The sequence below is a fragment of the Apiospora hydei genome (genome assembly GCF_038363865.1).
Source record: "Apiospora hydei strain CBS 114990 chromosome Unknown utg000004l_segment0_segment0, whole genome shotgun sequence".
Classification (NCBI taxonomy): Eukaryota; Fungi; Ascomycota; class Sordariomycetes; order Amphisphaeriales; family Apiosporaceae; genus Apiospora; species Apiospora hydei.
In genome coordinates, this window is record NW_027117363.1 from 1,617,610 (window position 1) to 1,635,688 (window position 18,079).

General features: G+C 52.9%; 6 protein-coding genes across 6 annotated transcripts; 3 read left to right on the forward strand and 3 right to left on the reverse strand.

Annotated features, from left to right (window-relative positions):
* Positions 1–1,934: 1,934 nt before the first annotated feature.
* PG997_003020 (uncharacterized protein) lies at positions 1,935–6,133 on the forward strand (the record flags this gene model as incomplete). Its single annotated transcript, XM_066807335.1, has 5 exons — positions 1,935–1,968; positions 2,106–2,367; positions 2,704–3,977; positions 4,025–5,806; positions 5,865–6,133. The coding sequence occupies 5 exons, from the start codon at positions 1,935–1,937 to the stop codon at positions 6,131–6,133; spliced, it is 3,621 nt and encodes a 1,206-aa protein (XP_066670953.1).
* Positions 6,134–7,015: 882 nt separating this feature from the next.
* Positions 7,016–8,385, reverse strand: PG997_003021 (uncharacterized protein; the record flags this gene model as incomplete). The annotated part of the gene is made up of 3 exons (XM_066807336.1): positions 7,016–7,182; positions 7,319–7,933; positions 8,181–8,385. 3 exons carry the CDS (start codon positions 8,383–8,385, stop codon positions 7,016–7,018), a joined length of 987 nt encoding a protein of 328 aa, XP_066670954.1.
* A 913-nt stretch (positions 8,386–9,298) lies between these two features.
* Positions 9,299–10,189, reverse strand: PG997_003022 (rRNA-processing protein efg-1; the record flags this gene model as incomplete). The annotated part of the gene is made up of 2 exons (XM_066807337.1): positions 9,299–9,795; positions 9,868–10,189. The coding sequence occupies 2 exons, from the start codon at positions 10,187–10,189 to the stop codon at positions 9,299–9,301; spliced, it is 819 nt and encodes a 272-aa protein (XP_066670955.1).
* Positions 10,190–10,788: 599 nt separating this feature from the next.
* PG997_003023 (uncharacterized protein) lies at positions 10,789–14,033 on the forward strand (the record flags this gene model as incomplete). The annotated part of the gene is made up of 5 exons (XM_066807338.1): positions 10,789–10,897; positions 10,993–11,367; positions 11,421–12,047; positions 12,100–13,764; positions 13,810–14,033. The coding sequence occupies 5 exons, from the start codon at positions 10,789–10,791 to the stop codon at positions 14,031–14,033; spliced, it is 3,000 nt and encodes a 999-aa protein (XP_066670956.1).
* Positions 14,034–14,143: 110 nt separating this feature from the next.
* On the reverse strand, positions 14,144–15,806 carry PG997_003024 (uncharacterized protein; the record flags this gene model as incomplete). Its single annotated transcript, XM_066807339.1, has 2 exons — positions 14,144–14,753; positions 14,839–15,806. The coding sequence occupies 2 exons, from the start codon at positions 15,804–15,806 to the stop codon at positions 14,144–14,146; spliced, it is 1,578 nt and encodes a 525-aa protein (XP_066670957.1).
* A 925-nt stretch (positions 15,807–16,731) lies between these two features.
* On the forward strand, positions 16,732–17,676 carry PG997_003025 (uncharacterized protein; the record flags this gene model as incomplete). Its single annotated transcript, XM_066807340.1, has 1 exon — positions 16,732–17,676. One exon carries the CDS (start codon positions 16,732–16,734, stop codon positions 17,674–17,676), a length of 945 nt encoding a protein of 314 aa, XP_066670958.1.
* Between the last annotated feature and the right edge of the window lie 403 nt (positions 17,677–18,079).

The window sequence follows — 18,079 nt, forward strand, 5'->3', positions numbered from 1 at the left end:
AGCAATAGAGGCTTGCCGTGGGAATGGACACCCGTATATCTACAAAGGCGTCTTGTTTTGCTTGCTGTCTCGAAACCACCTCCACCATACACAGTTGCCTGTTTGACCTAATAATAACTGTTTTCTGGAGCACATATAGTCGACACACTACTATCCTATCAGAAAAATCGGTTCACTGTGCCTGACTCCTCTATTCCACTTTGGACTGCAAAACCTTTGATTCCACAACTTATTCATCGGTTTTTTCCCAAGCCTCACTTTTTCCCCACTGAGACGGGAGGGAGACTACTAAGTAGTATAGAACAGGCAAGACGTCGATACGAGGCACGCAGCACGGTTTAGCAGACAGGCCGATCTCCTACCACGGGGGAAACAACCGACAACTGCTCGTTTTGCCCTCTTGAGGCGCTACTTATCAGCACTGCTGTCTGTCGGGGCAATTGCTGCGCTGGATGCCACCCGTCTTGCCACAGGCTCTATTCTGTTGGCCTCTTGTTGTAATCAACCCGCACAAAGCATTACCTACCAACCAAGCAGCAGATTTATGGTTCAGTGACCGGGAATTATTAATACGGAACCACTCCGTGTTTTTCTTGTTACAAGGTGCGCAGGTGCGGCTCTAGCCGTGTGTTGTTCAACCCGAGACTTTTGGGCCGTGGACTACTACATAATACCTACTGATCCTTCCACGTGCAGCACACCCAACAGCGTTGCGCTGTTAGACCCGACGGAAAAGCCGGCACCTGTAATATTTTACTTTGCGAAGCAAAGCAAACAACCCTACTACTACTACTACTTGTACTGCGTTGTACGTGCAAACAAGCGGACACGGAGCAGAAGCCAAGTCTACCAAAGGACAGGATCCCCTACCTTAGTGCATCTGCTGCTCAGGAATTGGGAGGGGAAAACCCTGACCTAGCGAGTGTGTCTGAGGAATAGGTTCCGCACGCTACCCGACTGTTGGTAAAGCAACAGGCATCGCGAAGCAGTTTTAAGCACCTGACTAACATGACGAGGGCCCAATCATAGCCCCGACAGGAAATCTTTACTCCCCGAGACGGTCCATGAGACGAACAAAATCAAGACGAATCAACGAGCCAACAACCTCGAAAACTCTTTGTTTTTTAATCATTACCGTCTGTCGTATTCGTGGACATTCACTATACCGCCCAGTAACTCCAAGGTACCTACTTACCTCTCAGCCTACAAGGCTTTTTTTCTTGCTGTAATAAGAAATACCCTCAAGCAGGTGACCACCCTCGGTTTTTTGGATTGAGAGGTTGCCATACGGAGGAGGCCCGCCATTCCTGTCTGGTTCTTTTCTTCTGCTCTCTGTACTGGCCTGGCGCGAAAGCTTACCTCTCTCTCTTGAGTGCGAAAAGAGAGCGAGCACCTTTTTTCTCCCGTCTTTAAATCACCTGGCTGGACCTCGGACTGACTGACTCCATTCCTGGAACTACTTTCGTCTAGCTCCAGTACCAGCTCTTTTTTAAGCTTGTACGACAACCAGCCCATTCCTCCTGGAAGGCTTCCATCGCAGGCACCCCAACCACTAAAAAGAAGATTACTACCTGCCTGCAGTACCTAACCTACGTACGAACCCAAGCACCTAACCTACTTCTGTACTTGATTTTACCCCGCGCATCGCATTTGACGCCCATCACGCCCACCACCACCACCCGGTAGCCGCCACTCTCGTCAGTGCTGCACCCGCCTGACTGTCTGTCTTGCAGTGCACTGACTGGGCCAAATCCGCCTACCTGCCTGCCTGCGCCATTGGCATTTTCCCGAGGCTTGGATTGGATCGATTCCTGCCTAATTATCTTCATCGACCATTCCTCCTCTTCCTTGGAAAAGACTACTCGGCCCCCGCTCGCTCTTCCCTTGAGCTTCCACGCGGCCTCCTTGTAGAAACCTTCTATTTGCGATCAAGTATGAAACATTTTCATGGGGGGAACCAGGGACACGGTGAGTTTTGGAATCGCTGCGACTCTAGACCTACAAACTCCCAACACCATTTTCAACCTTCCCCTCGGCAACTGCAAATTTCCACACTGGTCCCAGCACCCCTCCTCAGCAACTTTGCCTTTCTTCGCAGCTTTTAGGAATGGGCACTGATGGAAATGGTTCGATAAAAGGCGCCGACTCCGACGACAAGCCTCAAGATGGAGAGCCACAGCGCGGCCGCGGCCGGAACAAGCTCTCGCCCACCTTGCAAATCCCCAAAAACCGAAGTACCGGAAACCTCGCTGTCGTCTCGGAAGATGCAGAGGCCCTCGAGAGGCAGCAGCAGGACTCGACATCGAGAGTACGCTTTTCCTTCGACGCGGGATCAGGACTTAGTGCAGACTATGACTCGGTCACAAGGTGCGAAAACGTCCCCATCCCCCTCCAACTTCATTGTCACTGCCGCCCTCCGAACGATTATACCCCGACCATGACTTCCCCGAAGCACACCGTACACTGCACTCTTGAGCGGCAGACATGTGCCTGTTGGTTCAGCTGTGTTAGCCGTCTGTACACCGTCCTTCCACCACCTGGGTTACATCACATGCACCAGGTCCCTTACCTGCATTTGCTTACGTTGGTCACATTCCACGTCTTGCACGGCCATTGCCTTACGCACCTGGCCATGCCAATGCCACATAGACAGAAATAAATATATCTTTTTACGAATGTTGTATTGATGATTTGCGAGTATAGGTCTTCCCTCATAACAGACCACGATCATGGCCTCGGTCTATCTGGTCTGCGACGCATCCGGCAGCACCAGCCCATGCGTACTCCCACCCTGCCTTCATCTGCTGCTTCTTCCCGAAGTCCCTCTGCTGGCATTCCGAGATCGTCGTCTATGATCTCCATGATGCCTTCAGGCCTATCATCCGGTCCGGCCTCTCCTAGCTTCACCGAGGATCTCTCACGCTTCCCATCCGAATCGTTGCACTCGTTCTCGTTCGCACACCAGTCCGAAGACTTCATTCATAGCCGCCAGAATGTCCTGAAGCGATCGATAGAGTTCATGAGAGATAAAATGGGATGGGCCGCAGCATCGAATGCTGCAATGGCGAGCGCACAGGCTAGGTTGACCGGCGATTTAGAGACGCAGAGCATGCTCGATTTGCTGGCAAAGGCACAACTGGTAGGTGCCGGTAACCTATCGACTTCGGAGTCAAGTTACGTGCCCGGCCCCTTGACTGGACCTGTTTACGCGGTTGGGGACAACGTGTTTGAAAAGGACTTCATTCCCAGAACTAGTAGCCCCGACTCGTATGCAACCCCAATGGTATCTCCCGTTGACACAAGAGCTCGCGCGGAGGAACCAGCAGCAGAAACGCTTGCCAAGGCCAACGACGAACAAAACTCGAAACCACTCCCCACGGTGAAAGACCAGACAGATTCCGAAGCTTCGTCTCGCACTCCTACAAACGAAAGCGCCGCCACTGCGACCACCGCCAAGACTTCGCCGCCATGTTCCAGAAAGCCTAGTCTGAAACGAACCTACACAGACGTGGCTCCCGTCTCTATGCAACAGAAGCTGATGGACGCCATGGCTCAGCCTTTTGTCCCGGGCCAGGCTGCGTCAACAATATCAGCGTATCCCGAGGCACTACTATCTCCGACACTGTCGGCACAGCCTGCTTTCAATGGTCCTCCAGGTCTTGGCTCTGCGGTGCATGGGCACTCTACGAGATGGGTCCCTGCTGCGCAGGCCATTTTCACCACCGAATCGAAGCCTCCATGGACCATTGTAGCTGCCAATGACCTAGCTTGTCTTGTATTTGGTGTGACCAAAGCTGAGGTTCGAAAGATGGGCATTTTGGAAGTCGTGCAAGAGGAAAGGCGAGCTTGGCTAGAGAGCAAACTATCGCATGTTGAACCTGAGTTGTCCAAAGTCCAGACTCAAGAAAACCCTCCCATATCACCACCGCCTACAAGTGGATCAAGCCTATTAGGGGGCGTGGTGGCATTACTGCGCAGTTATTGAGTAAGCCCAATTCAAGGTCGCAACTGCCAAAAGCACCAGCTCGCCGGGCGCAAACTGTCCACAGCGGAGATACGACGCCGTCCAAGCCGCGGGTTGACAACAGCCACGGCTCGTCAAAGTCGAGAGGCGTTCTCTTGTGTGGTGATGTGGTGCCAATCCAAAAACGAAATGGAGCGACCGGATCAGCAAGTCTTTGGGTAAAAGAAAAGAGAGTGGGCCTAATATGGGTTCTCGAAGAGATCCACGAGGATGTCGCCTTTCTGACTCTCGATGAAGAGGGTATCGTTATCAAGATCAGGGGCGAGACGGGACCTCTGTTCGGCGATGAGATGCTGCAACCCGGTATGGACGTTGGCAGGCTTATACCTCGGATACCTCGCCAAGGGATTGATCCTCGCTACGGTGCCATTGACTATGCGCAAATCGCGAAACGTAGATATTACACTTGCCGCAATAGTGGTATGGCCAACATTCCGGCAACAATCCATCAGACCATGGGCGAGACGGAACTACGTGTGTCAAGTTTTCCTCACATCGCGGGCATAGTGGTTGTGGAGCCGGAGGAGATGAAGATCAAGAGCTCAAACTCGGTCTTCTGCGGCGCGCTCTTCGGCTACGAGAAATCCGAGGGCCTCCCCATCAACACATTAATTCCAGACTTTGACAGAATTGTCACAATACTCATCGAGCAAGAAGGTGTAGACTTGCATGATGGCATCGTCATACCCGAGCATAGTTTCCGAAAAGCAGCCGCATTCCACGCTGTTCGAGATGGGCGGCCTGATGCCGCAACCAATTTCCTCAACCCCGAAGGGCTGCCAGCCAAGCATAGGGACGGGACGTCACTCAAGATTGACGTCCAAATGCGAGTCGTCAAAAGCGAGAGGCAATCCGGCCATGACAGTGGTACAAGTGATGACGAGTCTTCTCCGATAGAGGAAGCTATAACAGCACACGGTCCGGAGATAGTGTATGCGCTATGGATAACTTATTCCAGGCACCTCCATGCGCCGAGGACGACTGCTACCACAACTGGTACACCACTTTTATCTGGCACAGCGACACCACTACACCAGCCTTCTCCCGGGCAGACAACGGCGCCGACACCACAGGACGTTGGGTCTGACTCAGACGAGCCTCGCAGGTCTTCGGCGGCTACAAATTTGGCGCAACAACTCAAAGAGGTTGCGAAGACCGCAGCAGCCAAAATTACTGGCACTACGAAACCCGAACAGCCAGCAATGCCCGTGCCACAAGTTGTCGAGCCGCACCCAGGCAAGAAATCGATTGACGACTTTGTCATATTGGAGGAAATGGGCCAGGGCGCTTATGGCCAAGTCAAGTTGGTCCGCTACAAGTATGGGGACGGCCGGAAAGTCGTACTGAAATATGTCACCAAGCGGCGTATCCTTGTCGACACATGGACCAGAGACCGACGCCTGGGCACAGTGCCGCTAGAGATCCATGTCTTGGATTACCTTCGCAGGGACGGACTCAAACATCCCAACATCCAGGAGATGGAAGACTTCTTTGAGGACGACATCAACTACTATATCGAAATGGTCCCTCACGGTTTGCCAGGAATGGATCTCTTTGACTACATCGAACTTCGCGCCAACATGGAAGAAGACGAGTGCCGCAGCATCTTTACCCAGGTGGCCAAAGCTGTACACCACCTTCACATCAAAGCTAAGGTTGTGCATCGTGATATCAAAGACGAGAATGTGATATTGGATGGTGAGGGTCATACCAAGCTTATCGACTTTGGAAGTGCAGCATACATCAAGAGCGGGCCATTCGATGTCTTCGTGGGCACCATTGGTACGTCAACTATGATCCCTTCTTATTGTTATTGAGACGAGTGCTAACCATCTCGCAGATTATGCGGCGCCCGAAGTCCTGGCAGGTAAACCCTATGGTGGCAAAGAACAAGATGTTTGGGCTCTTGGTATTCTTCTTTACACCATCATCTATAAGGAGAACCCGTTTTACAGCATCGACGAGATCATGGATCGCGATCTGCGGGTTCCCTACACGATCAGCGATGAGAGTATTGATCTCATACGATGCATGCTCAACCGGGACGTCTCACAGCGTTACGATATTACGCAAGTACTTGACCACCCTTGGTGTCAAATGAACGAGTAGACGATGAGCACCTGAGCAGGGTTGAGCCTAGCATGACGACGCAGAAGAGCTTTGGAGGGTGGATGACACTTGGCAGGAAAGGACAACAAGGGTGCAAGGGCCTAAGGCGCTTGAGGTGCTTGATTTGACGATGATACCCCTGAAAGACCGCTTTTAGGTTTTCAGTGCTTTGGCGCGATGGACGGTTTCTCCAGATTTTTATGAGCTACAGCATATACGCGGCGCAGTGAGTTGGAAGATCGACATGGGAAAGAAGCAGGCAAAGTGAGCACATCTACAACGGCCACGGATGCTTCGCGAGAATGAGCAAGTCATATATGTTCGAATCCCCCAGACCGATAACGAATTTGCAGGAATCCCCGGTAGAATAGACTGTTTTGGTTCCCTGTTTCTTGGTTTTGTTTTGTTTTTTGCATAAGATCCTGGAAGGCTTGCCGGCAGGCGGCAGGCGATGCATTGGAGGGGGAGGAGGGGGTGGACGATAAAATTTCCTCGTTGGCAATTGCATGAGATCAGGATTACACGAGCATGGCCAGATTCACATCAGATCAGAACTAGTAGCTTTAATGCTAACATCATCAATCATTTGGGTTGTGTCTACGGCAACGTGAGTGTTTCGCAAAGTTGCCTTCTCCTGCCGCAAACAAGTTGACATTTGTCCCTACCTATGTAGCTCATTTAACACAGGGACAAGTTACCTAGGTGTATGTAGTTCCTTTGCGGAGGCCGAAAACGCCACTTCCAAGTCATCAAAATATCCATCGTAGCATCATGAAAGCCCTACTACCACTTTAAGGGGGAGGGGGCATGAACCCTGAGATAAAATCAAAGCGCAAACTCCTAAGCTGATTTCTCCTGATAATCATATTATTTTCCACTTCCTCAGCCGACTGTCGGGCCCAAGTCCCGCATCAACTCCTTCTTGATGTCGTCGCGCTGCTGCTTGATCTTGCGCAGCTCCAGAAGCACGCGTCTAGCGATTTCCTCCCTGGCGTTGCTCTTGCCGAAGACGTTCTCGACATGGCCGGTGCCGTGGGGAAGTGGCCGGCCTCCAGGACGGAGTGAAAGACGGGATGGCCCGAGAAGTAGGCCGGGTTCTCGGGGTCCGGCGTCACCTCGTAGCGAGGAGCGCCGATGCCCAGCGCGTGGCAGAGCTCGGCCACTTGCGCCGTGACCTTTTTGCACCGTTTTCCTCCTGGGCAGCAGCGTTGATGCTGGCGATGGTGGCCGGTGGTGACGTGCGGGGCTCCGAGGGTGGCACGATGGGTGTTCCGCCGCTGCTGTTGCTAGCGCTGCTGTCGGCGGACGAGGAGGTGAACAGGTTTATCAAGGGCGGCTGGGGCTGCTGGTTCTGTGGCATCTTGGCGACGGCGGTGGTGTTCATGAGGGAGGGCCGGCTGTACACTGTGCCGGTGAACGATCCTCCCGCCGCATCATTATTACTATCCTCATTCAATACTGTTGCTGTTGCAGCAGACTCGACGTCTCCTTGCTCCTGTTTGACTGCCGACGAGGACGAAGCCTCCACCGGCTCCGACGCCGTCATCTTCTGTCTCTTAGCCTCGGGCGAAGATGGCGATGACGACACCGGCAGTGGCCGCGTCATGGTCGTCGCCGGCGACGAAGCTCCTGCTCCTGCTCCTCTTAGAGCGGCAGCACCAGGCACCTCCGCTGCGAGTCTCTGCGGCATGAGACCCTGCTGCACAAGCCACTCGACCGCGCATCTAGCGGCGTAGTGCTTCGCCGTCTGCTTCTTGGTGAAGGACGGCACGAGACCCGTGGCTGGGTCGACGCCCCGCGCTGCGCACGGGAAGGGGCTGCGGGTGCTCCGCGATCAGGCAGAAGCACTGCCAGCGCAGGGCCGCTGGGGGGTCATTGACTGGCTCATCGGTGAAGTGGATGCCATGCGTCTCGGGCTTGGCTTGACGGTAGCCTGGGAAGCGTGTAAGTAAGTAAAGGTCATATACATATAAATACAGCTAAACATAGGTATTATTGGTGTTTGGTGATAAGGAAAAGACAAAGAAGAAATAAGCGAAGAACTTACGATTCAGCAACCCGATCCAGTCCTGTTTTCCCATCTCAGGCTCCATCACTTTAGGCCGAGGCTTAATGAGCTGGTGCAGGTCCTTGACGGCTTTGTGCTGGGCGGCCGTCATGTTGGCGGGCTGGCCCGAGATCTCGAGCTGCTGCTGCATGTTGACCCATTGCAGGATGTCGCTGTAGACATTGGCGCCAAACGACAGCGACATTTTGGGGACGCGATCTCTCTCTATTATGCGTCTCTTCTCACGGTGAAGATCCCATTCGTTTTTTTATCACACTGCTTCCTAAGCGAAGAGATCAGATCAGAAGGCGCGAAGAAGTATGTCTTATCTATTGATGAAGTTGCTTGGTGGGGTTGAGTTTGGTAGCAACCTTAGCAAGTAAGTACCTCCAGAAAGTGAGATGCGGTGGTCTTTTATCACTGGCAGCGTAGCGACCAGGCTGCATATGTCGTCACAGGGTAAAAGAAAGCAAATTGCTATGGTGAATTCGGAAGACCATATATGCGAATCGTGAATGAAACAGAACAATGTTGTTTCTAAGCCGCTTTAATGGGTTGGTGCAGTTACTATGGGAGGAAAAATGGCATCCAAGTGCACCTTACTACCAGGCACTCATTTGTATATTTACATGCTGCAAGAGGCCCACCATCAACTCATTGTTCAAGCATCCCCAACACGGAATGCGAACAAGGACGGTAGGCAACGAGGCAGAATTCTCAACCTCTTCAGGCCAGCTTTCAGGCCAACTCCAACAGAGCCATTCAACACTCGAGGCGAGTCTGCTTTTCATCCGGTTTGTGGCTACATGCATGTACATCCTGTAGTAGTGGCTTATACACAAGGTTACATGCATTCCGTTCATCGCCTCACAGGTGCAAGGTAGGATTGGGAAGAACAGGCTCTTAAATTCAGACTGAATTCGCCAATATCGTAGTACTCGCAGGAACATTGAATTGTTCCTCTTGAACCTGGACGTCGTAGTCTTCACCACCACTCGTCCCCTAGGTCATACTCATAGACTATGGCAACTGTAGGCTGCCTCTTTCCGAGCGCGTTGGGTATCAATTGATCTTCATGCATACAGAGTTCGTTCTGGGGCTTCCTTTACTGCGCTTCTTTACGCCCCCTCAAAGAACCCACCATCGCTATCATCACCGTCGTCGTCGTCAGACTTGGCCGCAGAATTCGTATCCTTCATCTTCACGTCCTTTTGTGTGCTTTCTGCCGAAGAGGACGCAGCGGCCTGGGCCTTGGCCTTCTTCGAATTACGATTATGCCCTTTGTGTATATCGCGCTCTCGGATTGCAATTAAGGCGGGTATGCCCTCTTCCGTTGCCTTCTCTATCGCATGCCACAGCGGTGGTCTCTCGTTCCGCAAAGCTTGCGCTGCTGTGCTCGCAGTCTCTGGTTGTTCGCCGCCTTGTGTTGTGAGGCCTAATGATTTGACCGGGTAAAGACTGACGTAGGCCTCAAGATAGGGGAAGTTCCTGGCATATTGGCCGTCGATTTGAGCGACGTGAAGATCCTTCTCCAGCTGTTTCCTCTCTTCTTCGTCCTCGCATGCGTCAAGTTGCTTCTGGATTTGCTTGGCGAGCTTGTCGGCCTTCTTGCGCTCTGTGGGTAAATAAAGTCAGCCCATGCTTTTGAACAGGCAGATTAGGATCCAAGCTGGGAGCTGTGACTTACCGAAGAACCGTACCATGTGGTATTTCTTGATCATCTGTTTCCTCTGCTTTCCACCGTTGGCCTCCTCGATCTTTTGCTTGTAATGCGCGAGCTCCCGCTCGAGGTCGTTCTTTTTATCTGCTGGCAGGTTCTGGCCGGTCCTGAAATGGCGTTCGATGGTTCTGGCGCGCTTCTTGACCCAGTTGAGGTTGTTCGGCCGGACCTTGACTACTTTGCCGTTCTTGTTCTTGCGCCGCTTCGGTGCCTGTAAGCCAGGCACATACTCGCGGGGCTTGCTCTCTCCGGCGTCGCCATTGGAATGCTTTCTCTTGAAGCCAGCCATGGCTAAGTGCTGATGGTGGGTCTCTTTGGCTGTATTTGGGTGCAAATATCTTTCTCCAGGAATGAGGTTGGTTGTTGTTTGTTCGTGGTTTTCCTGCAACTTTATGGCGATGATAATCTGGAGGGCCCTCTTTCAGCATGTAAATCGCACTTGCCCATAGAACATTGAACTTTTGGGAATTTTTTAGCGGGCCCGGAGAAAAGTAGCAATTGCTTCCGCCATATGCCCCACATAACCCCAGCTCTATTTGGCCAATGAGAGATGGCTTCTATCGCCCTCTGTAAACTCACACGTCCAATGTACTTGCACCAAGCTGGGCGTGGGCGCTAGGTACCTGCGATTCGGTGGATGAGTGATCAATTAGTTCTCTCATACTGCAAGTCTCCCAGCTCAATCGAAGATGCCCAATATACGCGCAATGTTTCGTTCTTCATAAGGCTCGATATTTGTTTGTGGTCAAAGAACCATGCCCATCGGATCCATCCTCCAATTCCGGGGCCATATGAGTTGCATCGTATAGGCAATCGAGGCGCTGTTGAACGTGCTGGGAATCACAGCTGTTGCTTGACCCTATAGACAGGGCTTGGAAGACCAACACCATGGACCGCCCCGAGCCAGGACTAATCAAATGGTCGCCCAACTCGGCATACGACAGTTTTCTTCACGTCAATCTGCAACATCGTATCGTTCAGTTTTATGAGGCTACCGGTCATGCACAGCGCGGCCATTTCGACTTCAAGAAGCGCACCAAGCATGATGACTTTCCTCCCTAACCACCTATGACTGGTCGCCGTCCATACCAGGCCTCGTGGCCGTTGGTACTTCTTCGGGTGTCGTCAACTTGCTTCGAGTGGACGATGACTCGAACGCTTACATGGAATTAAACCTTCGTGTGTCTCGACTATGCCATGCGGTAGCCTTTAATACGGGCAGTCTGCTGGCCGTCGGTCTTGAGCGTGTCCGGAATGACCAATGTCTTCATATATGGGATGTCAGCCGTGTTTCCCCTACTGACGCGAATGTCCCTGGTTTCGCCTTGGACAACTCCAGCATCCTCGACCCCGTTAATCGGCTGGAGCCAAGTGTGGCCGTCTCCAGTGTAAAGTTCTTCGAGGATTCGCCTCAAACGCTTGCCGCGGGAATCAAGAATCAAGGCATCCGTATATACGATCTCCGTGGTGCGTTGACTTTCAAAGTGCTTGACGACAACACTGAATACTGACACTTATAGATCCCAACGGTGCTGTCGTCACTTACCCGACCAAGATGAACAACAACTTGTCTATTGACTACAAAGACCCCAATTACTTTGCATCAACAGCATTGGATCAGCCGAGTGTCGTTATCTGGGACCGACGGGCAACATCTCGACCATCGTCCTCTCCGTCGTATCTGGAAGCCGTGGATAACGATGATCTGCCTTGGGGTGCTGCTTTGAAGCTAGATCAGGCTATCGACGTTCAGCCAGAACAGTTTGCAGACAAGCACTCGCTGATTCGTTCTTTGCGCTTCTGTCGAGATCAGAGAGGCTTGCTCGGTGTACTTTCTCGCACTGGTCAGCTCAAGGTTCTAGACTTGCACAGGGAATTCACGACGCCTGATATGGAGTATGAAGGTAGTCCTGAACTGTTGCAGGTGCGCAGGTCTTACGAGCTTGATCTAGGTTACTCTAGTCACGATAAGAGGAATGATCGGATAGTGTCTTTCGACTGGGTAACCGTAGATTCTCCAGCTTTGACGCCAAGAGCCATCGTCTTACGTGCCAACGGTGCTTTCGACATTCTCGAGAAGCCCTCGCATACCACTGACCATTTATACGATATGGTCCCCTGGCAACCGCCATACAGAGGAATTGAAGGTTAGCATTACCATTTCCAACCTTGTAGACAAGCGCCGCTGACGAAGAACAGAGCCTGGCTCGTATCATGATCTCATGCAGTTCGATGCATCACAGTTCCCAGAGATGGTTGGCCCGCTGCTTGTGAATGAGGCCCTTTCCGACGTCCCCATATTCGGAGATACGCCAGCAGACGTTGACGCGATTGTGAACCGTACTTTATCATCGCAACCTTCGGAGTATCACAAAACTCATGATATAGAGGCAAGTAACACGGAATTGCCTGAAACGTACTCAAACGGTTCATCCACGGCGGAGAAACTACGCGTTCTAAGGCAATTTGCCAAAGAAATTACGAGAGAAAGCAAACCTACCAGCAAGAGCGGGAAACGACATTCCACCGTCGAAGATATAACCCAGGAGATGGATGACTTATCGACAGACCGCCCTGGGCCGCCCTCCAATCGACAATTACACGAGCGACTGCTCAGTCTAACACAGGAGACCGCGGGCTTTCCCAAAGATGCCCAGGTTCTCTTGGATCATGTGACGTTGCTCCGAGCGAGCGACAAGTACTTATTCAACTTCGCAGCAAACAGAGATATAGTATCGGATGATCCTTGGATTCGAGACGTATGGGACTGGATTACTGGCGCTGAGCAAGATGCAGAGGACGAAGGTATGGTGGCCATGGGAATAGATATAAGTTACATGGGAACTCGCACCATCTGGGCTAATGATCTCGGGCAACGAAGCTCAACAAGGCTGGCCGAAGGGATGGCTATTCCTGATAGAGCAGCTTGGGAACGATGCCTCCAGTCTATCATTAAGCAATTTGGAGTTCCGAAATACGAGGGTATTGAGACAAAGTGGCCAGCCCACCGACAAGTTTGTTTGCGGATCTGCAGCTGGGGCAGATCTAACCAGACTGATTTTACTGATTTTGCCAAGACGCCCGTATCCGAACGCACTTCCTCTTGGCATACCATGGCAACTGCTCATGCGCTCTTCAGGGGTGATACAAAAGAGGCCATTCAGATCCTGAAGCGTGCCAGTACAGAGTACCCGGAGCTCCTGTTTGTATCACTCGCTTTACAACTTATTGGGCGTGGGGATGTGAATCTGGCCAAGGAACAACTCGATTTTGACGATGCCGTTGCTTCCAAAACAGACCCGTATCTGCGGGCTATATCGTCCTTCATCGCAACGGGTAATTGGGAAACAATTGCCAACCAAGATTCGCTGCCGTTAAGAGAGCGCACCTTCGTGGCCTTCCGATACTTCGATGACGAGATCCTCTCCAAATGGCTCGATAAGCAAGTTGCAAGAGCAGTGCACACAGGAGATGTGGAGGGGATTGTGTTGACGGGCATCACAGAGAAGCTAGTGGATATACTGGCCAAGTATGTTGAGAAGTTCAACGATGTCCAGACAGCAACCTTGATTACGTCGATCTGCGCGCCTCGATACATCGATGACTACCGTTGTCATGCATGGCGGAATGCCTACAGAGCGTACCTTCAGCGTCACAAAGCCTTCTATCACCGTACCAAGTTCGAGGTCGAGAGCACCAAGAAGAGCAAGCGTGATGGCGTGCCTACTGTGAAGCCGCCCTCGCGACAGATCGCGCTTCGCTGCGTCTACTGCGACGCCGAGTACGAACTTTCCAAAACAGGGGCCAGCCAACCACCAGTCACAGGTCTCAGAAACCCTCTGATGACGACAAGCATGAAATCCGGTGTCGCTTGTCCAAATTGCGGGCGACACCTACCCCGTTGCGTAGTATGTCTCGAGGTTGTTGGCGTTTCTCGTAGCGACAAGCCCGAGGCGGCTACAGATCCCGAAAAGAAGGTTGCGGCTAGGTTCCCTACCTTCTGTCTTAAATGCGAGCACGTATTACATCTGGATCATGCGCGGCAGTGGTTCGCACGCCACGTCGAATGCCCAGTGCCGGAGTGTCGTTGCCGATGCAATCTCAGGGCGAATCCAGAGTTGAATTATCACTAAGGGGGAATGAACGGGCGAAGATCATGTTATCATAGTCTTCTGAAATAGTAGAGTTCATATTTATTCCTGGGGTTCGACCCGAATCTCATTACATTATGATTGTTTGAATCCTACGCCGAGGTTCTCAACCCTTCTGACGCATTCCCAGCAGCAGGGCTTGTGTCTGTTCCTGATTTTGTATGCGTGCGGCCAAGCCAGAAAAACACGACTACAGCCCCCGATGCAGCCCACACAGCGACAGCCCATGTCATGGTGCCCCAGCCGGGCCCCGCGTGCACGTAGCCTGCGAATAATGGACCAATAGTACCACCTAGAGCGAACGCCATGGTGAACAGCCCATACCCAATTCCATAGACGCCCTTCTCGCCGAAGATGCCCGGGTATTCAGCCTCCTTTTCATCGATGACGTAGGTGATCTCGGCCATCAGCGGTGTGTTTGAGAAGACGAGCGCGCAGCCCAGGACCACCAGAAGGACGCACAGCATAACCTTGTGGCTGATGGTGTTCTCGGTCACGAAGCGGAGACATACCAGCAGCGGCACGGAGGCGGCGAAGCCGCCGAAAGACGGCCACTTGGCCCCGTAGCGGTCCGCGAGCCAGCCGACGCCCGGCGCGATGAAGCCGGGCAGGAAGATGCTGAGGAACATGAGGCCCGCCGCGGTCGAGTTCCAGCCGAACGTCTCCTTGACGAAAAGCGCCAGTACGGCATCGAAACCCATCCTGTAGATGGGTGGTTAGCGTGCAATTCGGGGCTAGAAGAGGGGACTCGTATGGAAGGAAAAATAGAGCGAGATTTGAGACTTACATGATGCCGGCTTGGGCGAATAGACCGTATAGGGCCGCGAGCAGCCGTGGCGATTTGATCAGGACCAGGACTGGTCGTAGCTTAGACCGCTTGGTGGAAGGTGCTGCTGCGACGCTGTGACTTGGAGCTTCTGGGTTTTGTCCGCCTTTTTCTGCCTCCTTTTCCTGGCTGCCTTCATTGTGTACCGGCGCTTCCACTTGTGTGTTCGGGGACTGGACACCAGCGTTGCCGGCTGTCTGTGCTTGGTGCTCTATGTCCCTATCACTCCCAGTAGCAGATGCGGGTGTCTCATCCTTTATCCACTGCCGCGCCACCTTCTTCTCGATCATGATGAGCCGCAGCAGGATATCAAGAGCCACAACGCTGAAAGCAATATAGTATACGGCATAATAGCCGGCAGCATGATAAACGGCGCCTCCAACAACCGGTGCCACAATTAGGCCTATGGACATGGCGATGCCGACATAACCCATGGCGACACCTACGGCAGTATCCAAGGTATCTACTAGGAGGGCACAGCCCACGCTCCAGACAATGGCGGCGGCGACGCCCTGCAATAGGCGTCCGAGCACGAGGAGACCGATGGAATGGCTAAAGCAAAGCAGCAAAGTCGATGCGGCCAAAGCTATGAGGCCGAGGAGCAGCGGCCACCGCCGCGACGAGGTGTGGTCGGCATACAGGCCCGCCAGCGGGCTGGCCACGAACAGGGCACCGCTGTAGCAGGCCAGTAAGCTCGATGTCCACTCCTGGACCTGGTCCTCGCCAAGGCCCACCTGAACGGTCAACGAGAAGGGCACGACGGGCACGATCAGGGCGTAGAAGAAGATGTCGGTGAAGATGGCTAGGCACACGGTCATGATAATGGTGAAGGAGGAAGAGCGCTGCTTCAGCAGGAACGGGGGCTTGGAGGCGGCACCCGCCTGGGGCGCACCTGACAGGAACTGCCAGATAGTGGCGAGAAGACGCATGATACTGTCATGAAAACCCGAGTATTAATCTTTTTATGAGGCAGCCGTCAGAGAGGAGTGGTGAGAGTAGGGAAGTCCCGTCTGTTGTTCCCTCCCAGTTATTCTCACATATGCAGACAAGCATACACACACTCGTGCGATTGAGTGGTGCAGATCAATGAGATGGATGATGATGCGAAGATAATGTTACAAGGCCGGACCGAGTTACCAACCAACTCCAACCGTATTTCAACTTTAGTACTTTAACTTGGTTGGTATAAGCATCCATCGGTCCCGCGGGGCCCGCAGGGTTGTGGACAACCAAACAACCATCAGCGGCAAGTGCGTTGCTCCGAGGGAGCTCACGCGGTGTCGGGGTCTTCAATCTCTTCAACATGGTGGTGTTGGTGGAGTTGGCTCTAACAGCTAGAGTGCTGGGTATAGTCTTGGCGGCAGTGGAAGCCGGATTCTCGCACCAGGGGTCCTGGAGCACAGATTTTGGTCGCGTTTGGGCATCACACGCGCAGCGACAAAGAGATGTACGTATGTAACATCGCGAGGTCCGGTAGATGTTTGATACTTACTTTTGCGCTTCGACGACGACATGGGATGGAGTTACCTTGACGTCCAGGACGCCACAGGGGCCGGAGCGACGGGCTATGTACTACGTGGTACTGCCATCACTGCCATCTGGACTCCTTGCATCTGATAGCCGAAGCTTGATACTGACTGACGGGCTTGTGCATCCAGACTTATGCAGGCGGCTGGGTCTAGCCTCTAGGTCTCTCTCTATCTTATCAATTGCCCCACTCGGAGCTTCAAAAAACCTTTGGCCCATGTCCGAACTTTTTTCTCTTCCAACCTTCTCTCATTGCAACGCCCCCGTTCCAATCGTCTCACATACAACATGCTTGAGCTGTCGTGATCGCTGAGTCCTCAATCAACCATGGCTGAACAGCCGTCTTCTTCACAGGAAGAGTTTCTGACTCTTCCCATTTCAATCCCTCCACTGCCATCCTTCCCCGTTCCTACGACACATCACATCTACCTGCGCCGAAATGCAAAGGTTCTCACCAAGGACGACAAGCGAAGTCTTTATCTTGTAAATGCCCCCGTGGACAGCACCGAGCCACACTTCCGCTCCCTCTTCACGAGTCTGGTAGGCGCCGGAAAGTTCGAGGCCGTCACCTTCGAGTGCGATGCAAAGGCTACAAAATCTTCCATCGAGCCCGCCCAGGCTCTGCGATTAGCTTCGCTCCAGAAGAAGAGGAAGCGTGAAGAGGAAGAAGAAGCCCAGCGGATACGAGATGAGGTGGCTGCTGAGATGCCCTCTATCTGGAGCCGGCCGCTTCACCGAAGCGGCGGCTCGGCTGTTGTCCTGCTCGCCGACGAGCGCAGCGTTGATATCGTCCTGAAAGCAGTCAAGAAGCTACAGAGGACGAAGCAATACCCTGTCTGGGGCGAGGGCGTTGGCGACAAGGCTCCGGCTCTCGGCTCCACCTGGCTCAAAGCCCACAACAAGCTCGTGTACCCCGGCAACGCTGCCATGCAAGCTGTCGTGGATGCATTCTTCACCGTCTACAACAGGAAGGAGGCCGAGGCCGAACGCCTGGCTAGAGAGCTGCGCAACGAACCCGACGAGGATGGCTTCGTCACAGTCACTCGTGGTGGCCGTGTGGCTCCTGCTCGTATGGATGAGGCCGAAGAGGCCAAGAGGAAGATGCTGGAGAGGCAAGAGAAGAGGAAGGACGAGACCCAGAACTTCTACCGCTGGCAGCTGCGGGAGAAGAAGAAGGCCGAACAGGTTGCTTTCTTGAGAGAGTTTGAGGAAGACAAGAACAAGCTGAGAGCTATGCGAGAAAAGAGGCGCAAGGTTCAGCCAGACACTTGAGGCTTTGTGGACATTCTACAAACACTCAAAAAACAACACAACGCCGCGTCGGGCCTACCGTCCCTTAACACAAGAGGAGTCTTCTCAGGAAGACTGAGACTGTCTGAAAGGTATGTCTGCTCGTATGCCTTGCTTCGACTTGCATGATGAGATACGCGGGGGCCAGCCTAGTGCTCTCAGACCTAGCTTGTTAGTGTCACGAGTGCAGATGCCGACAAAACCCGCATATCAAATAATCTTCTCAACTATCTCTGAAAGTCTGTCATCCTATCTCAATTCCGAGAACCGACCAGTGGGGCCACTGCTGACTCTGGTAACAGATGACATTATTGGGTCGTTCGTTGCTTTATGCGACTATAAACCCTGGGTAGCGTTGAGTACGTTGCCAGGGGATGAATCCGAT